Below are 19432 nucleotides of genomic sequence, written 5' to 3'. Positions count from 1 at the left end.
GACATTGTCAGACCCAGGACGAGGCTTTTAACGTCAGTCCCAGGACGAGGCTTTTAACAATTGAAAAGTGATTAACCTAAAAATATAATAACAGTAATAGAAATATTATTTAATATCAAAGACATACTACCTAACCAATGAACCCCCTAAAGACAGAAAAATGATACAAGTATACTCTACTCCAGAACAATCAACACAATATCAGATATCCCTGACCCCCAACACCCTATTTCTGAAAAACTACATGAGCATTATACAGGTATATGAAAATCAAACTAGATAATTCTCTACCCTAAAGTCCATTATTTTTCTAAACGTTAATTCCAAGTGATTAGGATCAAACACCTTATTATTATGTAGACATTTGAGCCAGGTAGCCCAAACAAGATTCCTGTATTCGGAAACAATAATCAAGTTAAAGTTATGTATCATTTTATTTTTTAGTTTTGGCAGCTTGTTTAAAATAATAGACAGGTTAACATTTATCCAATCAAAAGTTGGGTAATATCCCTGAACCCCAACATCCCATTTATGGAATATCGGACTTATTAATATCAGTACTGATCGAACTTCAAAAGAAAACTCCTCTATTTCAAGTGCGACAAAATGTGCGCAAAATGAGTTCTATTAATAGCAAACACAATTTAAGCGAACAACTAGGGGGGAAAAAAGAACAACTAGATCTAGGAATGTATTAAAAGCCAAACCTTTTCAGATCTTCTTAAGAAAGATGGGTGCTAAAGGGGCGTTTACAGAAAGTGTTTTAGCCATTTTCAAACTTGAATCTATTCAAAAACATCCGCCCATTTTTCTCTCGTAATTTAAAGCTAGATCTATACAAAAAAAAACAACAACAACATTAAAACGCCAATGGAGCAGTCTTACTATAATAAAACTCTAATGAAGTTTCTAGAAACAAACTAGACAGAATAATCAATCTCATGGGTGGCCCCTTCAGTTTTTTCTAGTAGATCGGACTTCATAAATTGTGATCCTGAGCAAAATGTCAGGTAGGCTTACGATTGAAGAGGGCATTAATTTGTTCTTCTCCAGGCCTTGATGATTTATACTTTCTACCTTTCGAGCAGAAATGCCGATGGATTCATTTATTATATATAAAAAAAAACACTAGATAAAGTCTTTAAAAAAGTCGTGTTCAAACTACTGTTCAATCGCTGCAGTTTGCTTTTTCCTTTTTCAGGGACTCTCGTTTAGTGTGTGCCATAATTTCTTTGCATGAAGGAGAGCTAGGAGGAAAGATTCAAATTTTTGTTCCTTCTGAATCCCAACACTTTGCACATCTCTGTGTCTGAATCTATTTGTATTTACACGGACTTCAAAAATTACAGTCTTTAAGCATTTTAAAAAAATGTTTTGTGTCTGGAGTAGCACCGTCTAGGACAGAGCACACGGCCCTACCGCCCTGGGACAGAGAACACGGCCCTACCGCTCTGGGACAGAGCACACGGCCCCCCTACCGCCCTGGGACAGAGCACACGGCCCTACCGCCCTGGGACAGAGCACACGGCCCTACCTCCCTGGGACAGAGCACACGGCCCTACCGCTCTAGGACAGAGAAAACGGCCCTACCGCCCTGGGACAGAGCACACGGCCCTACCGCCCTGGGTCAGAGCACACGGCCCTACCGCCCTGGGACAGAGCACACGGCCCTACCGCCCTGGGTCAGAGCACACGGCCCTACCGCCCTGGGACAGAGCACACGGCCCTATCGCCCTGGGACAGAGCACACGGCCCTACCGCCCTGGGACAGAACCCAGGACGAGGCTTTTAACGTCAGTCCCAGGACGAGGCAGTTTAACGTCATACCCAGGACGAGGCTTTTAACGTCAGTCCCAGGACGGGGCAGTTTAACGTCAGTCCCAGGTCGGGACAGTTTAACGTCAGCGACATTGTCAGACCCAGGACGAGGATTTTAACGTCAGTCCCAGGACGGGACAGTTTAACGTCAGCGACATTGTCAGACCCAGGACGAGGCTCTTAATGTCAGTCCGAGGACGAGGCTTTTAACGTCAGTCCCAGGACGGGGCAGTTTAACGTCAGCGACATTGTCAGACCCAGGACGAGGCTTTTAACGTCAGTCCCAGGACGGGGCAGTTTAACGTCAGTCCCAGGACGGGGCAGTTTAACGTCAGCGACATTGTCAGACCCAGGACGAGGCTTTTAACGTCAGTCCCAGGACGGGGCAGTTTAACGTCAGCGACATTGTCAGACCCAGGACGAGGCTTTTAACGTCAGTCCCAGGACGGGGCAGTTTAACGTCAGTCCCAGGACGGGGCAGTTTAACGTCAGCGACATTGTCAGACCCAGGACGAGGCTTTTAACGTCAGTTCCAGGACGGGGCAGTTTAACGTCAGAGACATTGTCAGACCCAGGACGAGGCTTTTAACGTCAGTCCCAGGATGAGGTAGTTTAACGTCATACCCAGGACGAGGCTCTTAACGTCAGTCCGAGGACGGGGCAGTTTAACGTCAGTCCCAGGATGGGGCAGTTTAACGTCAGCGACATTGTCAGACCCAGGACGAGGCTTTTAACGTCAGTCCCAGGACGGGGCAGTTTAACGTCAGCGACATTGTCAGACCCAGGACGAGGCTTTTAACGTCAGTCCCAGGACGGGGCAGTTTAACGTCAGTCCCAGGACGGGGCAGTTTAACGTCAGCGACATTGTCAGACCCAGGACGAGGCTCTTAACGTCAGTCCGAGGACGAGGCTTTTAACGTCAGTCCCAGGACGGGGCAGTTTAACGTCAGCGACATTGTCAGACCCAGGACGAGGCTTTTAACGTCAGTTCCAGGACGGGGCAGTTTAACGTCAGAGACATTGTCAGACCCAGGACGAGGCTTTTAACGTCAGTCCCAGGATGAGGCAGTTTAACGTCATACCCATGACGAGGCTTTTAACGTCAGTCCCAGGACGAGGCAGTTTAACGTCAGTCCCAGGACGGGGCAGTTTAACGTCAGTCCCAGGTCGGGACAGTTTAACGTCAGCGACATTGTCAGACCCAGGACGAGGATTTTAACGTCAGTCCCAGGACGGGACAGTTTAACGTCAGCGACATTGTCAGACCCAGGACGAGGCTCTTAATGTCAGTCCGAGGACGAGGCTTTTAACGTCAGTCCCAGGACGGGGCAGTTTAACGTCAGCGACATTGTCAGACCCAGGACGAGGCTTTTAACGTCAGTCCCAGGACGGGGCAGTTTAACGTCAGTCCCAAGACGGGGCAGTTTAACGTCAGCGACATTGTCAGACCCAGGACGAGGCTTTTAACGTCAGTCCCAGGACGGGGCAGTTTAACGTCAGCGACATTGTCAGACCCAGGACGAGGCTTTTAACGTCAGTCCCAGGACGGGGCAGTTTAACGTCAGTCCCAGGACGGGGCAGTTTAACGTCAGCGACATTGTCAGACCCAGGACGAGGCTCTTAACGTCAGTCCGAGGACGAGGCTTTTAACGTCAGTCCCAGGACGGGGCAGTTTAACGTCAACGACATTGTCAGACCCAGGACGAGGCTTTTAACGTCAGTTCCAGGACGGGGCAGTTTAACGTCAGAGACATTGTCAGACCCAGGACGAGGCTTTTAACGTCAGTCCCAGGATGAGGTAGTTTAACGTCATACCCAGGACGAGGCTCTTAACGTCAGTCCGAGGACGGGGCAGTTTAACGTCAGTCCCAGGATGGGGCAGTTTAACGTCAGCGACATTGTCAGACCCAGGACGAGGCTTTTAACGTCAGTCCCAGGACGGGGCAGTTTAACGTCAGCGACATTGTCAGACCCAGGACGAGGCTTTTAACGTCAGTCCCAGGACGGGGCAGTTTAACGTCAGTCCCAGGACGGGGCAGTTTAACGTCAGCGACATTGTCAGACCCAGGACGAGGCTCTTAACGTCAGTCCGAGGACGAGGCTTTTAACGTCAGTCCCAGGACGGGGCAGTTTAACGTCAGCGACATTGTCAGACCCAGGACGAGGCTTTTAACGTCAGTTCCAGGACGGGGCAGTTTAACGTCAGAGACATTGTCAGACCCAGGACGAGGCTTTTAACGTCAGTCCCAGGATGAGGCAGTTTAACGTCATACCCATGACGAGGCTTTTAACGTCAGTCCCAGGACGAGGCAGTTTAACGTCAGTCCCAGGATGAGGCAGTTTACTTCTTGAGTAATTTAACATGGTACTTACCAAAGACAGGATGTAGAATTAGCGTGGGTCCTATGAATTTTTTTTTTAAGTTCTCATAATTGACAAGTATTAAATCATAAACAGGATAGAGGCCCTACCGTCCTGGGACAGAGCACACGGCCCTACCGCCATGGGACAGAGCACACGGCCATACCGCCCTGGACTAAGACCTTCTCTTGGAATGCATGTTTCTTTAGTTCTAGAGAAATTGTATTTGTCCTGAAAGCAGGGGTGCTGAAGGATTTTTTAAATAGTAAATCTCAGAAGGTTTATTCAATTTTAGCTTTATCATCATAGGAATCCTTGGGCCTTAGGCCTCTTTTCTTTGCCCCTTTTTTTTTTTGGGCCCTCTTGCCTCTTTTGTGGGCTTTTTAAAATTTTTATTTGTAAGTTCTCATAATAACTTGAACCGAAATTGGGCGTGGGAGAAACATTTGACCAGACAGAGTGAGTTAATATAAGCTTCGTACAAATCAGTGCAAACAATCTTATCTTTACTTTTTTAAATGTACTAGCTATAGAAAAAAAAAGACAGAGGAATCTCTCTACTAAATGTGACTTATAAGATACTGTCTAGGCTTATAACTAAGAGATTTGGAAAATATTCAGAAGAAATCTTAGGTGACTACCAATGTGGTTTCAGACCCAACAAATCCACAACCGACCACATCTTCACACTAAGATGTATACTAGAAAAATGCCATGAATACAACATACCAATCCACCAACTCTTTATAGACTATAAAATGGCTTATGGCAGTATCAGAAGGAAATACCTATATGACACTCTACAGGATTTTGGAATACCCAAGCTGACAAGACTTATACATATGACATTAAACAACTCAAAAAGCAAAGTCATAATACAAGGAGAACACTCACGGGAATTTAGGATTAAACGAGGGTTAAGACAAGGAGACGCACTTTCCTGCATGCTTTTCAATTTAACACTGGAGAGAGTTATAAGAAATATACACATAAACACAAGGGGAACTATTACTACTTCAGGAGAGAAAACATGGGTCCACAACCAACAGGGACGATATACAGCCAACCTCTACACTACCTTGCTTATGCCGATGACATTGCCTTATTGGGTAAAGAAACCTCTGACATCGCTAGAGCCTTCATACAACTAGAAGAAGCATCTCGACCAGCAGGACTTGAGGTCAATGACAGTAAAACCAAGTACATCACAATGACAAGAGACAATCAAACAGAGGGACAAAATATCAAAATCAAAGACCACGAATTTGAAAACGTCCAAACTTTCAAATATCTAGGAAGTACTATTAATTTCAAAAATGACCTACTAACAGAAATAAAGGAGAGAATAGCAGGAGGCAACAGAGCATTTTATAGCACCCACCATTTACTTAAGAGCAAAACGATTTCAAGGAAAACCAAGAAAATAATATACAAAACCACAATAAGTTCAGCAGCAATGTATGGAAGTGAGACCTGGACACTGACAAAGACATCTGAAAATTTACTTAACACTTGGGAAAGAAAAATTCTTAGGAAAATCTATGGTGCCATACAGGATGAAACAGGGTGGAGGACACGCACTAACCATGAGTTATATCAATTGTATGAAGACCCACCAATAGTGAACGAAATAAAAAAGAACAGACTACGTTGGGCAGGTCACCTTGAAAGAATGTCAGAAAACAGAGGGGCGAAAATCGTATACAGGCAAAAACCAAAAGGCAGGCGACCCAAAGGCAGACCCCAAATGCGATGGATAGATGATGTGGAAGCAGATCTGAAGCAGGCCCAGGAGAGATCTGAATGGAAGGATGTGTTAAAGCAGGCCAGAGCCCTCCATGGGCTGTAGCGCCACTGGGATGGATGGATGGATAGCTATAGAAAAACCACCCATGCTATTTTTGTTACTATTGTGTTTACTACTGACATACTTTGATTGATTTATGACTAAAAAAAAATATCCGAGAAGACTGTTTATACAAATGTTATTTGTTTGAACACATTGCAAAAATATGTTGTCGTTCACTGCCAAGTTTTGTTTGTAGCCTCAACGTGATATTCTCACCATTCACTCTTCGTAGAGCTTGAGCTGTTCTCTCTGACAGCTCGCAACCTCTTTCTGCAAATGCTCTCTATCTCAACTGACTCTGTCTAGTTCAAAGTTTGAACACGTTATTTCTCCCTCACCCGTTCTCGGATCAAGTTGATACTTGGCGCAATTAGTCATTGGTGAATTCAAGACATGAATCAATAAAACAAATTAACCAATTTGTCAATTAAATAATGGTAATTAATTATTTTGTTTGATACCGGCTAGGGAAATTAATTCATCTTCGGTATAGATATAGCTAAATATATCGGTTGAACTGATGTTTTAAAAGATGTATGTAACAGCACAACGTCTCGTGCTGTTAGGCATTGTCATATCTTCTGGTTGTGGGCGTGGCTAGTCCTATATTGATCTCACCCATTTCTTTAACCTCTCGCCCGTCCCTCTCCGGCTCTTTGGCCTCTTCTAGAACTCGGACATATATTGATCTTTTTAAAGTCCTGTAAAAGTGCTGATGTATAATTGCGTGAGCTCCTAATAAAACGTACAGCCTGTTCCTTGGAGAGTTACATGACAAGTCTTTAATGCGAGCTTTATACTCAAAATGAGTACCATGTAATACGGTGTCCTGTTGACGAACTGACCAAGGTCAGCTAAAGTCCTGTGTAAGTAAACGAGCAGAATGAACTCGAGTCTTGGTGTAAACTTTGATTGGCTGATTGCTTTGTGGGCTATCAGTTGGACTGCCCCCCCCTCCCTCACGTTCTCTCTCTTTAGCCTATTCTCTATTTCCCCACCATTTGTTTTTCTCTTACGAGCTCCCAGTAGCATTCAGAATTACCCTCCCCTTAAGTCAGAGCATGGTTGAATAAACACACCCGAAAACTGCGGGCTCCATACATTTACACAAGAAACTATTACATTTGTGTTTCCTTTTTGTCAACTTTCGCTTTCCAATGTTGAGTTTAGTTTCCACATGATTCCCCCGATACTTCTTGTTATCATTAAAGGAGGCAACTGTTGACTATTAACCTATACATTACTTCCCATTATACATTACTTCCCATCCCCCCCCCCCCACACACACACATCTCAAAAAAATCTACGTTATGATTCTATTTGTTAGAAACTATTTGTCTAGTATCAGTAGGGACGACGGAGTACTGCGTACGATCCTTTATATTGAACGACATAGGACATATTTATATTTTAGCATTGGTTAATAGTGACAGGTTTTAAGTGTTTCAATATTAAAAAAAGAAAAAGGGGGGGGGCAGAATTTAAAGCAAAATGATGAAATTCTTGCCGTTGAGTCCCCCCCCCCCCCCCCCCCGTTATAAAATATTTTCTATGTCAATGTTAAGCATTAGTATACAGCGTTCAGCCGTTTAGAAAAATCAAAATCCCATCCAAGGTTTAAAAAAAAAAAATAAAAAAAAATGAGGTTACAGTTCCTCCATGCGGCAGCTATCAGCGCTATCATGTTATCAAGAATGAGTGAGAGGGTGCCCTCTTAGCTCTCCATAACATTCAGTTGGAGCAGGCGTTAAGTTGGTGGGCATCGTGCCCTTTTTATGTCTCTGAAGATGAAGATATTTCTCCCAAGAAGTGGCGTAACTCATCGTGTGTAGATTGGCGTGGGCTTTAGCAATGACAAGACATCTTCATTGGGCCAGGGGCGCCTGGTAAATATCTCGGGCGCCTGATTTTTATCTTGGATGGGCGCCTGACATTTAACTTAGATGAGCGCCTAGTATATATCTCAGATGAGCGCCTAGTATATATCTCAGATGGGCGCCTGACATTTAACTTAGATGAGCGCCTAGTATATATCTCAGATGGGCGCCTAGTATATATCTCAGATGGGCGCCTGACATTTAACTTAGATGAGCGCCTAGTATATATCTCAGATTGGCGCCTGACATTTAACTTAGATGAGCGCCTAGTATATATCTCAGATGGGCGCCTGACATTTAACTTAGATGAGCGTCTAGTATATATCTCAGATGGGCGCCTGACATTTAACTTAGATGAGCGCCTAGTATATATCTCAGATGGGCGCCTGACATTTAACTTAGATGAGCGCCTAGTATATATCTCAGATGGGCGCCTGACATTTAACTTAGATGAGCGCCTAGTATATATCTCAGATGGGCGCCTGACATTTAACTTAGATGAGCGCCTAGTATATATCTCAGATGGGCGCCTAGTATATATCTCAGATGAGCGCCTAGTATATATCTCAGATGAGCGCCTAGTATATATCTCAGATGGGCGCCTGGCATTTAACTTAGATCAGGACCTCACATATTTCAGATGGTGCATGACATTTAACTTTGATGGGTGAAAACACAAACTCTCTTTGTAATTATCTTGTTTTGTTTTTAATAATGTAATTTCTTTTTTTTTTTTTTTGTTTCAGACTTTTTACTTTTATGTAACCCCTTTTCGATTCGCACACCTCCCACCTCCTAGCGACGCCTCTAAGAATAATGTATTTGTGATATAAAGACTATTTCCTAGCACTCTTCCCAACCTCGCCCCGAACTGGGCAGTAGATGTAGATGTTGTGAATGATTCTGTTGTCACTAATTCAGTTAGTTCAAGAACACACACACACACACACTCTGTCTCATTCTTTGTGTGTGTGTGTGTGTGTCTTGTGCATACAAAGACTAGTCTCCTTTACGTACAACAGAATATATATTGGCCGGTTAAAATTCAACATTCACTTTCCTTTTTTCTTCTGTCATCTCCTCTCTCACTCTCCCTCGCTCCCTCCCTCCATCTCTCTCTCTCTCTACTTTTTAATCCTTCTTTTTTTACTTCTATATTCCCCTCTCACTTTCTCAACTTGTTAAACCGTCTTTCTCTCCCTTGAGAAGTTGAAAACGATGCTCACTTATTGTTCACTTGATAGAATGAAAGGTCATTACTACATTCTCATCAGTAGCTAGATCTGATAGAATGAAAGGTCATTGTTACATTCTCATCAGTAGGTAGATCTGATAGAATGAAAGGTCATTGTTACATTCTCATCAGTAGCTAGATCTGATAGAATGAAAGGTCATTGCTACATTCTCATCAGTAGCTAGATCTGATAGAATGAAAGGCCATTGCTACATTCTCATCAGTAGCTAGATCTGATAGAATGAAAGGTCATTGCTACATTCTCATCAGTAGCTAGATCTGATAGAATGAAAGGTCATTGCTACATTCTCATCAGTAGCTAGATCTGATAGAATGAAAGGTCATTGTTACATTCTCATCAGTAGCTAGATCTGATAGAATGAAAGGTCATTGCTACATTCTCATCAGTAGCTAGATCTGATAGAATGAAAGGTCATTGCTACATTCTCATCAGTAGCTAGACCTGATAGAATGAAAGGTCATTGCTACATTCTCATCAGTAGCTAGATCTGATAGAATGAAAGGTCATTGTTACATTCTCATCAGTAGCTAGATCTGATAGAATGAAAGGTCATTGCTACATTCTCATCAGTAGCTAGATCTGATAGAATGAAAGGTCATTGCTACATTCTCATCAGTAGCTAGATCTGATAGAATGAAAGGTCATTGCTACATTCTCATCAGTAGCTAGATCTGATAGAATGAAAGGTCATTGCTACATTCTCATCAGTAGCTAGATATGATAGAATGAAAGGTCATTGCTACATTCTCATCAGTAGCTAGACCTGACAGAATCATAGCACTCACAAGCTAAATATTTGCTTGAATCTATCAATTCTATTCACTTGCTGGGACATGGTCTCAGTTGTGAATGCCATTTTGACATGTTTTTTAAAGCAATTTACAACTAGTACTATGCCCTAGACATTTTATATTTATATATCTGTTTATTTATTTATTATTTAGGTCTGTGATTCCCCCTTCCTTTTTTAAGTAGGTTAAATATTGCAGCACCTTGCAAATGCTTCCATTAATGTAAAGACACCACACCAGTGGACAGTGTGAGCAGAGAGATAGTGACCACTTTTCTTTTTTGTTGTACATTTTTTGATAAAGTTTGTTTTCTTAACTTGTAGAACAGAATTGACAACTATTGATACAGAGTGATGTGTATGTTTTAATGCACAACTAGTGGTACAATGATGAGTATGTTTTAATGCACAACTAGTAATACAGAGTGATGAGTATGTTTTAATGCACAACTAGTAATACAGAGTGATGAGTATGTTTTAATGCACAACTAGTAATACAGAGTGATGTGTATGTTGTACTTAGTTCAATGATCTAAAGTTAGGGTTGACAAAAGGATAGGGAATAGTTCTAGCACTCTTTCACTCTACTAAATTGCTATTAAAGTACCTGTTCTAATATAGTAGTGTTATTGTTTTCAAGTGTTATGTTGATTACTTTACAGGTAATTGGATTGTTACTGTTAGCTATTGGACTGTGGGCCTGGTCAGAGAAGGATGTATTTCACAATGTGACCAGACTGACCAACCTCGCCTTAGACCCTGCTCTAGTGTTTATAGTTGTGGGCATGTCCATGTTCTGTATGAGCTTTACTGGCTGTGTTGGTGCACTCAGGGAGAATACATGTCTCTTATTGTTTGTAAGTATAGACTTTTTGTGGGTGTTTGATGCACTCATAAACATATGCACATCTCTAAGTGTCTACACAGTTATTTAGTGATTTAACTTGAGTCTTTTAAGAACACTGTACAGTGAGTTGGATGCTCATATAATTAATGTTCTTCAGTGTATGTAGTCTTAAAAGAAAGCACATCTTTTACATTAAAAGTAATATAATCTACCATATAATGCCTAGCAGCAGCCAGAAGTAGTTAAAGAACATGTCTGCAGTATTGATTAGATTATTTGAATCTATTGTTTGTTATGAAGACTTGTGAATCAAATTATTGAAGTGATAAGACAGCTGTTTGTTCAGTGTCAAGTTCCTTAATAGAATTTTTTTGATGAGTTTTGGAGGGTATGGATTTTTCCCCTTGCTTAAAACCTCAGTTATAAAAATGGTGTACATCCAATATGATTTATATAATGCTTCACTTTGTGAGATCAACTTTTACATTTTAATAAACCATTCTAGTCAATGTGTGCTGTGTGGGAGATGAGTATTTAGCATTTTACTAAAGGATGTAATAAAATGTTTGGGGGTTTCCATTTGCTTTGTTTGAAATCCCTCTTTTGCATTTACACATTGAGCATTGTTAGTATATTTAATCCATTAACATTTGATTATGCTTGCATTTTATTAGAACCAGTATTCATTAAAAATATTTCATTCTTTTATTTTTACAGTTTATGATCTCACTTGGCATTATGTTTTCATTTGAGCTTCTGGTTGGAATTCTGGGATTCGTTTACAAAGATTGGGTTAGTTTAAATGTCTTAGAAAAGAAAAATATTTTTTATATATTCAGCTAAACATTCTTTTTTTTTTTCATCAAAGCCTTATAAATTTTGAAAAAAAGATTTTTACCTAAACATTAAGACCTCTTTACTAATTGTTTTATAATAAGTAGGACTATTAATTTATTTTTCAGATTTAAAAAAAAATTATAGCTTATGGTTTTCTTTCGAAAATTAATACCAATTTAATCAATAAATATTAACACTAGATACTTAAAAATTGACTGTCTAAAAATTTCTTCAAAATACAAAGTTTCATAGAAGTAAAGGGCGAAAATACATGGCTGCTAAACCAAAAGACTTCTGCTAGAGGCTGGAAATTTTTATTCAAGATCTCAAAATTATTCTTGAGATTTACCTGACCAATCCTAGTTCTTGACCTAAAACACTCACCTGACTTCTAGTTCTTGCCTTTAGTTTTTCAAAGCAACTTGAAAGATAACATTAAACTTCAATTTGTAATTATTTGGTAGTTGAAAGACTTGTACCATATTAAGCTTTGAATCAGAAACAAAAAAAATTGAACTCTTAAAATAATACATGTGTTACTTTTACGTCAGGTGCGAGATTCCATTCAAACTCAAGTGAAGTACATGATCATCAACTATAGGGATGACCTAGACCTGAACAATTTTGTGGACTGGGTACAGAGAGATTGGGTAATATTATAACATTCATTTTTTTATAACTGAACATCTGACATCATTTCAAGTGACAAACTGATACAAAGACTATTTGTCTTAATGCTGTTTTTTTGTTTTTGTTTAGCTTAATTGCTGTGGAGTTCAAAATTTTCGTGACTGGGAAGCCAACATCTACTTTAACTGTTCCTCTCCAGGAGTTGAAGCTTGTGGCGTGCCTTTTTCTTGCTGTAAACCCAAGGCAGAGGCAAGGAGCACTGATTGTCTATATGTATTTGTAGGGATTACTTTATAATCAAAGCTTATTTCATTTAACTTACTTATGTGGAACAATAAGGTGTTTTTTGTGTGTGTTGTGCAGCTGTAACTTATTGCTGCAACAGCAGGGTTTTTGCAAGAGAGGATTTGAACCTCTCATGCCCTCAATCCAATGGAATTTGATGATGATGCTGATGATTGTTGCATAATGTGGCTGTTATTACTATTGTGTTGATGAGCCACAAGTCCTAAACATAAGCCCTGGAGCTTTGCTTCATTTTAGGGGTATAACAGTTCACTTGGTTCATGGCTCACTTAAATTTAGTCAATAATTTGGTTCACAGCACACAAATTTCTACATTCAGTTTTATTTATTCCATTAAATCTTTTCTTTAATACCAGTAATAATAATATTTATGTACAGATTTATCTTATGACCAGCTTTACACACTGGCTACACTCAATTTACCTATTTTTTTGTTATTATTGCACAGGAAGAGTTAACTAACCGACACTGTGGATTTGAAATAATGAAATCTGATCATGTAAGTGAAAATATTTTTTTCTTTCATTTTATAGCTAATTCTTTATTGTTGAAATATTTTAAATGTTAACTAATTCGCTTCATTCTTCTCTAATTTAATCTCTGGTTTTTGTTTAATGTCTAAAATATCAAATACAATTTTTTAACAAACTGATTAAACAAATAAAACAAAGAGAACAAGTAAAAAATACTTTCCAATGACCGGATATATATAATAGTATTAATTTTTACTGTATAATTTAATATGACTTTGAATAAAAATCTTTCTTTTTTTCGCCAGGAATTTGATAGAGCAACTAGAATCAACACTATTGGCTGCATCCCAGCTGGTGAGAAATGGCTGGAGACCAATCTGATTCCAGTAGCTGGTGCAGCTGTTGGTGTGGCACTACTGCAGATACTAGGGATTTGCTTTGCCCAAAATCTTAGGAGTGATATTCAGTCGCAGAAAGCCAAGTGGACTCTATGACAAGGGGTCGAGGTCTAGTCACTTTTTTTTTCAAGAAGCAGCAGGTTGATTTTAAATCGTTATTACTATTTGGACTTTGTTATTGGTTCGTTTGGGTCTTTTGTCACTAGCAAGATATTCAACTTTTTAAAAAATCAAATATTGAATTTAAAATTTGCTTTCCTAAGATTTTTTGAATTAGTAGTGATATTTACCAAACCTCTAAATTGTAAAACAAACAAATCTTCTACTTACTTATTTTGTCAAGAACTAACTTTTAATTATTTTAAATTTAAAAAATTGATTTGTAGACTGTTTCACATCTAAATCAGCTTTAGAAGGAAAAATTAAAATTTTAAATCTAATTATTGTATTAACCATTTCTTGAATCAATTAATTTTTCAGTCTTCATTGTTTGGTTTGTTTGTAACATTACAAATTAATACCTTTGTTTTATCTTTGTAAACTATTAAATTAGTTAATGCTAAATTGTACATTATTGACTCATTTCTCTGACCCTCTTTCAGCCAGTACTGATGTGTTGGCACTGAATTGAGCATCAAACCATACTTATTAAATTTTTTTGCCAAGAAGAGCTCTATTGCAATAAACCAAATGTCTGCTGCTAACTTCAATGACAAAGCTTAATACTGTCATTATGACTAGACCTCGGAACAACAATAATTTTTTTTTTTTTTGCTCATCATCCGTCTCACTTTCTTTTCCTGTGACCTTGACACTACCTTCTCTGACCGTAACCTTACCATCTGAGTGTCTCAGCTAGTTAGTCTTAACTTTTTTTTTCTCCTCCATTCAATCGCATGTGACTTCATTGTTCAATGTGCTTTAGTTTAGATATTTTCTGGAAGAGGAAATGAAATCTGTAAATAAATGTTGTATTGTTATCAGGGTACAGTTCAACTGAGTGTTAAGTACATATGTCATGCATGACTAGCAACACAGGATGTACAAATTAAGATGACAATTATGAAGTATATATTATTATCTGTGGAATATATTGATTCCCTTTTGTTTGTACATAAGAAGGATATATTTGTATAATATTAACTAATCATAATTTTGTTTCCAGTGTATAATTAATTATGACCTAATTGTGTTCTTGTCTTGTTTCTTTTTTATTAAACTTATAATTAGTTTAATGGGTCCGGAGTGTTCACATTTTTATAACATTATATTTAATAACTATAGTATACAAAATGGTATTTTGTTTCTTTTTTTTTTTAGAAAACTCTACAAACCTACTAATAATAACTGTGAATTAAAAAAGACAACATTTAAATGGTTTTGTTCTTAATGTCTTGACTTTGAATATGTACATAACTTATGGAACAGAAAAGATATGACTTCTTCTGTCAGCTAGGACTATAGGAATAAACTATGCTTGTTTTTTTTTTTTACTTCCTTAGTCTAAAGTTAGTTGTTTTTTTTTTTCTGTAGTTTTGAGTCAAAGTTTAACCTTTTGAATGAAATTGTATTTCTTACTACATACACACTGTTATGAATCCTGATTGATCACTGAGCATTGGAACAAAACAATTTTACTTGTTTCAATCAGATATTCTTGATTTCTATTTATATATATATAATAAATAATTTTTTATTTTTTTTTACATTTGTTCTTGTGCTCTGTTTAACCTTCAAACTCCTAAAGTGCAACATTTTACAGTTTTGAGAAATTAATTGTACACTAGTATTTTATATATTGTATTTATTTGTTTAATGTGATACTTTAAAAACCAAACACTATTTCATAACTTTTATCTTCCTGTTTGTATTACTGTATGCTTTGCCGTTTGATACACATTTGTTAGTTTTGTATTTATGTTAACTATATTTCAGATATTTACTTTTTTTCTATGCATTGGTCTAAATCCACTATGAATTATACATACAATATTTGTGCTAATTCGTTTTTTAAATTAAAATTATTTTATTTCTGCTTTTATATATATATAAATATATTGTTTAAATCATATATTTATATAAATACAGTTTACTTTAAACAAATATTGAAACAGAGATTTATATTAATTAAAAGAAAACTATTTGGGTAACAAAGTTTGAAATCAATGTTTGACAAACTTACTTTGTATGTTTATACAAGAAGAAGAAGAAGGAATTATCTTCAGGTCTTAAGTTTAAGGGTAAATGTTGTAATGGAATAAATGTCATTCAACTGAACAGTTAGTTAATAAACAACAATTGTGCAACACAGATAATATTTAGTAATAACCTAATTACAAATTAACAAGATATATCAATGAATGCCAAACAAGAATCGTGGTTGTTTAACATTGCATTAGTAATTGTACAAATGGCACACCTTCACATGCTACTCCATCTCGGCAACTTTGTACTCAACAAACAACACTAGATAAAGTCATGGCTCCAAGGGCGAGAAGATGACACTCTTCCTCATAGCCCCAAGCCTAACACCCTGAAATAAAAGAGAACCTAGATCTAGCGATGCCGCTACATCACAGAATTTCTCATCAGCGACACTCGTACCATATGGTCAACCTACTTACTACATCTATGTACTTACGTACCGTTAAAATGGGAAAGAACTGTAACGAAACCAGTTTAAAAGATCTCTCCACTGCAAAGGAACTAAGCGTGACACACAATATTCTTGACAACAAAATGCACCCAATACAAACTACTTCCTTTACATTAAAACACACCTATTGAACACGAAAAGAAAACTTCACGCGCACACGACAAATGTAGCATTTGATACAATTATAATTCTATATTGTTGTTTTAAAAAGTAGACAAAATATTTTTTGTATATTAACTTTAACAGTTAAAATGTAATATGTCTTTTTTTTTTAGGATTTAAAAAAAAATAAAAAATCTGACATTAAATTTGTAATATTTTAGATACAATTTTGATCTTAAAGGTTTTTTTTAAATTCAAGCATCTAGCACTATGTAAAAGTTTTACCGTTAAACTTTTGTATTTTTTGCTTAGTTATTTTTTTTTATTCAAATATCTAGCATAATGTAAAAAGTTTTACTGTTCAACTTGTTTATTTCATACCTATTTTTGATGTTAGACAAATGTTAGGTGAGAGACACTTTCATTTTACTCTTTGAAATGATTGCCATTTACAGTGTTTATTCCATTTGAACCATTGTTTTTATTTACTTATAGACCTTGAACTGCACAAATATTATTTATCATACCATGGCTCAAAATAGAAGACTTACTTAATGATAACCAATTTTTTTATAGGCTCAGTTCATTTCTTGTTTTTTGTGTTTTTTTTTTTTTTTAATTTCGTCTAATTTCTTGTTCAAATTACTGTCTGATATTACTAATGGTGTTTATTGTGTGCTAATTATTGCAAAATGAATTAAATGTGATAAAGATTTCTTACTGAATGATAATGTACAAAGTTTTAAGTTGTTTCATGAAAATCTGTTCAAAAGAATTTTGATTTCAAGAAAATCAAAAGTAATAGAGTAAATTGTATTATTTTTTTATTTTACTTCTTTATTTTGTGTTTGTGCCATGGAAAGTCTCACTTAGCATGTTCATTTATTGTACTAGAGTTTTGTGTTTGAAATAGAGTGACTTTGAAAGGAATATTACTAGAGTCCAAAAAGTTTAAAACAAAAAAACAATTTATCAAGATTTATGCATAAATATCAGAATAGCACTGGTCAACATAAGTTCATGTATAAATATACACATCTGATTCACTACTCATCCAGCATGTCTTGTATTTAATACTAGCATATCCTACATACTAACTTATATTTGACTGTTGCTGCTCAGTCTGGTTCCATGAGATAGTAAGTGATCCAAAGCTCTTTTTCAATACACTTACCAACTTCATCCCTTACCCTATGTTATCTGCTAGTTTCATTGCATTTCACAGCAGCTGATGTAACCAAAGGATTGGCAAGTGCTGATACAGTTTGAGATCAGCAGCATCACAGGCTCTGTGTGGTGCAAGCTGCTGTGTGGTTGACATTGTTCCAGCTAAAGCTAATGCCCAGGCACTCATCTTTTCTTCATTAGATTATCCAGTCCTTTCATGATTGAAGGAAGCCATACATTGCATTACAGTGAATTCTTTTCTCTGAGAAAACTCAGCTGTTGTATAATCAATGAATAGAAATACATGATACATGCAGCTACTATTTTTATATTAATAAAGGTTTCTTTTTGTACAGACAGGGAGCACCTTGGTATTGGTAGATAGTGGTTTTAAACCAAAAAAAAAAATACCAATAGTCTTTTACGTAAAGCTGTAAAATTATAATTTTGTTATGAAAAATAGTAGTAATTTTAAAGTGCTGCAAAAAATGTAACACCATTCTACTTCATAAACCTAAAATATCAAACAATCTTAAATTTTCAATCCAATTTATACATTTTCTTCAAATCATGTCCTGCAGACTGGGCCACCATTCTATTATTCTAAGAAGCTTGCATGTTGTATGTATTGCTCACACCTTCTTGAAATTATCAATTTACCCAGAAGAAGAAAAAAAATGATCTTGCTGTCCTACTTTTGAACTTTGCGTAATTGACCTCTTTACTGGCAGCTAATTTGTGTGTGTGTGCATGTCAAGTTGATCCCAGCATGCAAGTGGCAAGCTTGCCCAGCACTGTAGTAGACACACAGTTGGTCATGCTGAGTAGTTGTTTTTTTTTGACTTAATAATGTTAAGAATAAAAGGGGAAAAGTTATTTTCAATATGCGTTATCTAGATCAAGATACAGACTGGATCCCAGTATATTAGCTGTTGTTTTATATCATGCATATACAAGTAAAGCTATTCTACAAGCACATGACTCCAAATTAAATGTGATCAAATATCCAATAGAAGGCATCTATAAATGAATATTATTTGTAGTTGTGCTGAAATATCTATGTAGTAGTCTTATCAGCATACTTAATATGTAGATTGAAAATGTCTTTGTTGTATATTTAACACTTTTACTGGTCACCTAGTAATTCAGATAAATGTAATTATATTTGGTTTGAAAAATGGTTTTATAATTTAGTTTATGTGTTCAACTTATGGACACAGAATAATGCTTAGAAACAAATGTGAACTTTTTTTATTTGCTTTGCTGTGACAATTCCAAGGGAAATAAATGTAAACAGTACATTCTAACAATAGCCCATGAACTGGAGCAGTAGGCTGAAGACTTAGTAACAGTCTAATCATATTTTGCATTTATCTTTTATGCAGCGTTCTGGAAATTGATTTATAAAGATGCTACCATTTGTATTTATTTTTTAAATGACAATTTTGTGTGTGCAATAAATTTAGGATGTTATTTTATCTTTTTTTTTTTAATCTATTTATTTAATGTTGTCTGCTACACCTTCTTTGCAATCATGTCCAGTGGTCAAGACGCCACCTTTTATGTAATGGGGTAAAATTGCAGAGAATATTACTAGTTCAGGAAGCCAACCTTTTTCTACCCTGCCCTTGAAAACCACTGCTCTAGTATTTGTCTCTGTAACTTTTGCTAAATTGAACTGCATCTATTATTTACTCACCTGTTTGATTGTTTTCTATTTCAATATTTTACAAAGTGTATTATGATGATTTCAGAGATTAAAAACAAATATATTTCAATCAAATAATTTGTTTGTCAGCACGCTTCAAAAATATTTCAGGTATGGGAATACTGTTTTATGATGAGCTGTTTTAATTAAAATATAATTATTTTCAATGAATCAGTATATTTTAGCAAATGGTAAAGGGCTTGGATGACAAAAAGACTAGATGGTCTATTTGTTGAGTTTCCTAACCCTAATGTTGAACAGAACTAAAAGATCTAGTGGTCAAGTTCTTAAGTTTAGACTGTCTTGAGCTTGAGTTCATGTGAAGTCTGGGAATATCTGCTTGGAATTTCAAAGGCA

General features: G+C 37.0%; 1 protein-coding gene across 1 annotated transcript in view; it reads left to right on the top strand.

The window, feature by feature from the left end:
* Positions 1 to 19153, top strand: part of LOC106066645 (tetraspanin-17-like) — a 32951-nt gene extending 13798 nt beyond the window's left edge. Inside the window, exons 2-7 of the mRNA XM_056020364.1 lie at positions 10614 to 10808; positions 11516 to 11590; positions 12187 to 12285; positions 12395 to 12514; positions 13020 to 13070; positions 13350 to 19153. Coding sequence (XP_055876339.1) covers positions 10614 to 10808; positions 11516 to 11590; positions 12187 to 12285; positions 12395 to 12514; positions 13020 to 13070; positions 13350 to 13538 — 729 coding nt within the window. The 3' untranslated portion in view covers positions 13539 to 19153. The remainder of the gene's footprint in view (positions 1 to 10613; positions 10809 to 11515; positions 11591 to 12186; positions 12286 to 12394; positions 12515 to 13019; positions 13071 to 13349) is intronic.
* Positions 19154 to 19432: the final 279 nt, after the last annotated feature.

This window comes from Biomphalaria glabrata, chromosome 2, assembly GCF_947242115.1.
Source record: "Biomphalaria glabrata chromosome 2, xgBioGlab47.1, whole genome shotgun sequence".
Taxonomy (NCBI): Eukaryota; Metazoa; Mollusca; class Gastropoda; family Planorbidae; genus Biomphalaria; species Biomphalaria glabrata.
Note: the sequence above shows the minus strand (reverse complement) of the source record. Positions and strands in the feature narration are given on the sequence as shown.